At 35.4% G+C, this 7550-nt stretch overlaps 1 protein-coding gene across 1 annotated transcript; it reads right to left on the minus strand.

Moving 5' to 3' along the window:
- Nucleotides 1-1143: 1143 nt before the first annotated feature.
- On the minus strand, nt 1144-7138 carry LOC121425191. The gene is made up of 3 exons (XM_041621194.1): nt 6954-7138; nt 4327-4585; nt 1144-2109 (listed from the first exon to the last, which is right to left on the minus strand). Exons 1-3 carry the CDS (start codon nt 6978-6980, stop codon nt 1643-1645), a joined length of 753 nt encoding a protein of 250 aa, XP_041477128.1. The 5' UTR covers nt 6981-7138; the 3' UTR covers nt 1144-1642.
- Nucleotides 7139-7550: the final 412 nt, after the last annotated feature.

Raw genomic sequence — 7550 nt, forward strand, 5'->3', positions numbered from 1 at the left:
AAAAAGTTTTTTTTGAAGTATTTTCCAGTATTTCCAGCTTTTGTCAAAAGTTACCGCCCGCAATCTACCGGCTAACCCCGAATGTCACACGTGTGGAGGAGGTTCTCTTCTTGGTCACATTGAACAAGAGATTCAAATTATTGCCCACACTACACCACATCAAGGTACAGCAAGGATTGTCACACTACTTCATAGTTTCAGATATACACAAATCATTTTTGACATTTCTCTTTCTGTCATTTTCTTGTCTTCTTTTTCTTCTCTTTTTCCTATTTTTTCCCTTTATTTTCCTTTCGTTTCTCCTCTTATACGTATATCCTTTTCCTTTTCCCCTCTTTCCTATTCACTCTTCCTTTTCTTTCCTTCTCCCTTTCCCTTTTCATCTCTCTTTGTTCCCCGACTCTTTCCTTTCTATTAATTCATGTTTTCCACTCTATTTCCATCCCTTATGATATTTTCTCCATAGTAAGGATATACTCGGATGGTTCTCTGGATCCAATATTGTGTTTGATAAGATATATAAAAAAAAAATTTCTTATGTTATTAGCTGGAATCAAAATTGTTTCATTTTTTGTCATGCAAGTGTGAATGATATGTCTCCCTATAGTAATGAAATAAGTTGCAGCAAAGAATATCTAATGCACTATATCAATTGTCAATTCAATGGTTTTGGTTCTTGAAGGGTCTGAAAGAACCTAATGTTATGTAATAAAATACAAACGAACAAGTGGGGATATGACATCATCAGTTTGCTCACTGAATATTCATGAAGACATGCCTAAAACTATTTCACCTAAATAATGCAAATCTTCAAAATTCAATAATTTTTATATTCCTTGTTCGATTTTGATCAAATCTCCATTGTCTTGTTCGCCTGATTTTTTCTCTCTGTTCAAACCATGTAACATTCAGTCTGGAGTACCCCCTTTAAACGTGCTTAAATTATAAAGTGACAGATCAGAATATAAAAAATTTCCTGCTCGCGCTTCGCGCTCATATTATTAATGTATGAAAATACCCAATTAGCTATCATTTTCTTGATTTGTTTCGCTCGCATCAATTATATAGTTATATACCTATCATATTCAATATGATTGCTTAGAATGTCCCGTTCTTAGGTCTGAAATCTAAATTTTGAATTTTGTTTCCGCTTGCATCAACAGTTATGGAAAAGTAGTATTTACACAAGGGGAAAAAATAAATACACATACAATGATTGTTTATTCTTTGCAGTTTGGTTTCCGTGAAAGAGAAAGTACTACCATTGATTCATTAAGAATGATTACTGAATTACTAATGGAATTGAATAAATATATTGTACCTTGACTTCTCCAATTAGGCTTTAAACACAATTAATCATGATTATGCTGTGGTACAAACTCAATTATATGGAATCAGAGGGACAGTATTGGTGTAGTTTAGAATCTATCTAAAAAAAGATACCAGTATGTTTCCAACTTTTTATGACAAATGCCAATTTTACTACCAAATTAATTTCATGTGGAGTCCCACAAGGCTCACTATTAGACCCGCTTCATTTTCTTGCTTGTATCGATGAACGTCTTTTCCCAAACGGGCCCAAAGCATTTACTTGACACAGTGAACGGGTCAACCAATGAATTGAAACAAGTCTCGGAATGGATCAAAGCCCCGATTTTAGCGTTACCATTTTTACATTTTGTTGAGCTGCAGCCCGTGCCATAGTCCGGGCTGGAGCCCTTTTTATGACCCGGACTGGATCTGGCTTACTGGGGCCTTTGTCTCGGGCCTTTGTCAGTAATTTACCCAGATATGACAATGTTGCAAACAGTTGGTAAAACAAGGCCCTTCTTCCATTGTGTCTGAATATGAAGAAACTAAGGTTTGACGTCGCAACCTCCACTTCCAAGAACGCATTCCTTATGAATACATCCAAGTCGTTCAAGTTTCTTTGCAGTAACTGAACGCCTGGTCCACAAAGTTCACCACACATCATGACAAGATAAGAGTTTTTAAAGGCTTTACCTTGTTGATTTCTCAACTGTTCCATCTTCAGTTTGTACCTATCAGGTTTGCTCAAATCTTCGATTGATGTAAAGTCGTGGACTATAATACATACCCTGTCTCGACCTGCGCAGTTTCGGTAGAAGAAAGAATAAATTTGAAGAAAATTTGAATAGTTTCATTTCATTTCAATTAATCTATTTTGCCTATTTCTCGTTTGATATTTATTTCACAAAAAAAGAAAGAAGCAACAATAATAGGACAACATAACAGAATTTAAGGTACGCAAGTAACACAGTCAAGTAAAAAAAAATATGATGGGACCAAGTATGGAAGCTTTAAGGTTTGTTTGTTTTATGTTTGTTATATTACAATACGGGATACAAAAACTTGCTATCAGCTATCAGACTGTTTTCAGCAAGGCCGTCTAATCAAATAATCATTACAAATAAAGAAATACAAACAGTAAGTTAAACAAAACTAAAAAAACCATACGTAATAACTAATAATACACACTCAAAGTAATTCGAGAGATAATTATTGGCAGGAAAGAATGAAATAAATGAATTAAATTATAGTTCAAGAATAAAGGCAGAATTATCTTTTTGAAATTGTGAGAGTGTAGATCTTGTTATGAATTATTCCAGTAACTGATTGAATGAATGTGTTGCAATGTGAATACTACTGTACTGTTTTTACTATAAAAAATATTTTGGGGTTTGACGACTAATCGAGATATCATATATTTATTTTGGCAAGATGGCTTTTATCCATCATGTCCATAGTTTGCCGACTTGTAAAAATATTTATCAAAGAACTATATTAACATCAATACCCGATATGGCGGCGTAAGATATATCCAATTTACAATCAGGAAAGCTGGAAGCATTGTTTATTTATTTCTAGAATCTTCCTTGTTTAAGGGGGATAAAATCCGGGGGGGCTCACCATTTTTGGGCGGCGACTCATGTCACAATTTTTCGACCGCAGGGCCGTACGAAGAATTCACCTTGCTTTCGAAAAGGGTTATAACTTGGTCGAAAATACTCCTCTTCGTAATATAAGTTGACATTTGATTATTGACATTTTTTTAAAGAATTTCTTCTCATTTAGTCTAAATACAATCCAATTTCTTGGCAACTTAGCGGTTAGTCACATTTCAATTCGTCCAATATCGCTATTCGAGTTTTTTATACAAATTTAGCCTATGTTTGGTGAAAAATATATTATTCGAATGATCAAACTGTAAAGAATTCACAAAATAAAATGTCTTGAAGATTTTCGAAACTATGCGCAGTCCTTTTAATGTATATTTTTGTACGTTTGTATGTTTTCAGACTTTTATTTTAAATTGATGCTAATGAAACTGTGTGTCATCGATTCAAAAAGTCTTCTCAGTGATAAAGAAAGGAATAAATTATCTATGGTCGCTACACATAATGGCTCCCATTCATAGACATCTTAATTTCTGTATCGATTCTAAACAATGTATCTCGTTCACTCAAGGTTGAACACATTTCACAGGGTAATTCATCTTCAAAATCGAATTCAATTTAAGGGACAAGTCCACCCCAACAAAAACTGGAATAGAATAAAAAGAGAAAAATTCAAAAAGCATAACACTGAAAATTTCATCAAAATCGGATGTAAAATAAGAAAGTTATGTCACTTTAAAGTTTCGCTTCATTTCACAAAACAGTTATATGAACGAGCCAGTTACATCCAAATGAGAGAGTCGATGATGTCACTGACTCACTATTTCTTTTGTTTTTTATTGTTTGAAATATGAAATATTTTTATTTTCTCGTCATTGTCATGTGAAATGAAGTCTCATTCCTCCCTGAACATGTGGAATTCCATTATTTTAACATTTTGTGCTTCAGGCAAGGAGGTCCTAATCATCAAATTCGTAAAAATTGAAATATTGTATAATTCAAACAATAAAAAACAAAAGAAATAGTGAGTGAGTGACAGTCATCGACTCTCTCATTTGGATGTAACTGGCTCGTTCATATAACTATTTTGTTAAAAATAAGCGAAATTTTGAAATGTCATAACTTTCTTATTTTACATCCGATTTTGATGAAATCTTCAGCATTGTGCTTGTCTGATTTTTCTCTATTGATTCAAATCAACATTTTTCCGAGGTGGACTTGATCTTTAAAATGATACCAAAAAATTTTAGCCCGAAGACTTTTCATAATTGTGAGACATTGGTAGTTTGAGAAGGTTATGCTTGAATCAAAATGTGTGAAGGAAAATCTTGAAAGTGAAATCTACCAGAGAAAAAATACAAATCTTTCTTCTCGGTCGTGTTGTTATCTTTTAATATTTTAAACCTACCGACGGTTTCAGCTGTGTAGTTCAGGAATTCATCGTAGAGGGCGCCCTGGACATCAGTGATGACAATTCTTCTGTTCCCGATAGAATGACATAGTAGCACGAGGTTGGTATCGGATGCTAACTTGAAATCATCAATTTCATTGCGATTGTACGGTAGTTCATAGTATTCGACTTCTAATTCAGGGTAAGTGCGTGAGAGCATATGAAGCAATCCCTGCACCCTACCTCTGTGACCAGCCTCACATACAGCCAATCGTAGCTGCAAATTTAAAGTCAAACAAGAACATTTTCAGTACCAGATGGAATGACTTTCTCTTTTCTTCCACTTTCACTTATCTGTTCCTATAAATCATTTCGTTTTAATCTATTTGTTATTTATTCATCACTCAATGTATTCCTGTATTTATTCATTTATTGATTCAAACATTTATTTATTTATTCATTCATTCAGTTATCTATTTATCTATATATGTATTCAATTATTTATTCATTGATCAATCACTGGCAGCACAAGGACTTATAAACTAAGGGGGCATGCGGTGTCATTTTTTTTGCCTGTTTCACAAATTCGAGCGCGAAGCGCAAGTTAAATTGTTTTGATATAGACCCTACACTGTAAAAACTGCGGTGTTAAAACTGACACCAATCGGTGTTAATAGATGACCACACCATGAGGTGTTAAAATTACCCCCTAGAGATTAAACATAACACTAAAGAGTGTAAATGTAACAACAAAAGGTGCTATAGGTGTAAAACTAACACCACCAATTTAACACCGGTTAACACCACAGTTTTTGCTGTGTACTGTTTTGGAAACGGACCTGTTAAGGACTGTTTGAATTGATTCGTGAAGATGATATTCCACCAAATAAATACGAGCGCGAAAATGTTTAATATCCTGGGGGCCGTTTCATAAAGCTGTCCGTAAGTTAAGAGCGACTTTAAGAATGACTGGTGATCCTTTCTTATGCGCTAAACCATCGCCAATTCAAGATACCACTTACCGCAAGAAGGGATCATCAGTCGTTCTAAAAGTCGCTCTTAACTTACGAACAGCTTTATGAAACACCCACCAGAGATGATAACTGGACGTTTTAAGCATTTTTTGTTAACCATCTTTGATATTCATCTCTGTGATTTTATTTGGGGGAGGGGGCATTTAGCCGCGTACTGTCATGTTTCAAAAGATTAGTTTATAGTACAACTTTTAGAATAAAAAACACTTCTGTCATTGCCAATTAGTACAAAATATTAAATTTACTTTTGCCCATAGTGCGGATGGGTATGATTTGTTCAATCGTTTAAATCCTTTTGAGGACGGACAGGGTTGATGGATTTTTAGTGATTTTGTGTTAATTTCTTTAAATTGATACGCAAGCCATTACACAAATCACCTCACTCACCTACGCAGACGAGTCACTTTAACATAGTAATCAACTGCACTCTAAAAAATGAAGTGATAATTTAGCTCTTAAAGAGCGTGTACAGTGACTGCACTTCGGAGTGCTGATTTGTCTAATTCAAATTTGAACTAGACAAATCAGCACTCCGAAGTGCAGTCACTATATACACGCTCTTTAAGAGCTAAATTAGCACTTCATTTTTTAGAGTGTAATATTGCGAGCGAGCACAATAAAAGTGACCCTAATTGAACGGCAATACAATTTGACTAAATTTCTTCCTTTGACCCCCCCCCCCCCCCCCTCCCGATCAGCCTATGCACGGGTCTGCTCTACAAGTGAGGAAGTGAAGCAAACAAAAGAGGGGTTGAATTTTCGGAACATTGAGAACAGTGTACATTCTTTAACGTGGAGCGTTGTGGCCCAGTGGATTAGTCTTCGGACTTTGAAACAGAGGGTCGTGGGTTCGAATCCCAGCCATGGCGTGTTTTCCTTCAGCAAGAAATTTATCCACAATGTGCTGCACTCAACCCAGGTGAGGTAAATGGGTACCGGTAGGAAGTAATTCCTTAAAAAGCTGTGTTTGCTATATAGCTTAGCCGGGTAATACAGGAGCGCCTTGAGCACCTAACAAGGTGGATATGTGCGCAATATAAAAACCCTATATTATTATTCGTCCTCTATACTTTGTGATATTTGGCGTGGCAATAAAGATGTATTTGTGCTCCTCGTCTTGTGTCGAGATCCAATTGTAGATTAAACTTTGATTTAGTGTTTGTGCTAGCAGACTAGTATTTATGTCGATTTTAATGTATAAATTTGCAAGTTTCGGGTATTTTCTTATGATAAATAGACGGTGAAATCGATAGGCTATTGATTATTATCAGATTATCATCATAATCATAACGTTTGCACGTTTTTTTACACGTTTACTAAAACAAATGGGGAAGCTCAACCCCACCCCCTTTCCCCGGCCCTTCATTATGTAATGTAGCCTATAATCTAGGCGGGGGCTGCAGTTATTGTCTTTGCTGTAAAGCAGAACGCAAGCGATACGGCTGATCTGGCAAAGACTACACATTGTGGATGCGTAGTCTTCGCCAGATAAGCCGTATCTCTTGCGTTCAGCGTAACAGCAAAGGCAATAACTGCAGCCTCCGCCTATGTAGATTATAGGCTATAAGTAATGCGGAAGTGCAATCAAATCCAAATTATTTTCATTCTTACCTTGACTGTTTCGCTTTTCCCATCCATCCTGATGATATCATCTTCTTCTGTTTTTCACATATCATAAAAATGTTTTTTTATTTACATCGAGTTCTTGTAACAAGTCTTTTTTTAAAACCCGACATCGACACTGTACTTTGCTCGTGTATAATATAACATGGCGACCGTGCCAAAATGGAATTCCCCGAACAAGCCGCGTAATAATTGGGCACACATGAGTATTACAGACCCCCATTCACTCACGTGTTATATCATAGCTCATCAAAAAATCATTAAAAATCAATCCCTCGATAGATTTTGCTTTAATTCACTGACATTAGTCACAATTAACAGTACATTAAGATTTGATATGTTAATCAGGTACTTGACCAGCTCAATCAAAAGTTAAATGGCCTGAAATAAGACTAACCATAATTTCGGCCAGTTCATCGCCAGAAAAACCAGAACTGCATTGTGGGTAATAATGATTAAAATGAAATACAAAAATGCAGTCTAGCCTTCCCAAACGCCTTGATTATGAAAGAGTATGAACATAGCATTATGTCTATCGTTTTTCTTTTGATATACAAACATTTGATATATTTTTAATGAATTATT

This window comes from Lytechinus variegatus, chromosome 12 (genome assembly GCF_018143015.1).
Source record: "Lytechinus variegatus isolate NC3 chromosome 12, Lvar_3.0, whole genome shotgun sequence".
In the NCBI taxonomy this organism is placed as follows: domain Eukaryota; kingdom Metazoa; phylum Echinodermata; class Echinoidea; order Temnopleuroida; family Toxopneustidae; genus Lytechinus; species Lytechinus variegatus.

Excerpts from the sequence above, each read along its gene's own strand:
- LOC121425191 (XM_041621194.1), bottom strand. The coding sequence starts at position 6,980 with ATGGATGGGAAAAGCGAAACAGTCAAG. Across the intron at positions 4,586-6,953 it reads GGAAAAGCGAAACAGTCAAG|CTACGATTGGCTGTATGTGA; the intron begins GTAAGAATGAAA and ends TTAAATTTGCAG. Across the intron at positions 2,110-4,326 it reads CTACACAGCTGAAACCGTCG|GTCGAGACAGGGTATGTATT; the intron begins GTAGGTTTAAAA and ends GAAACTGCGCAG.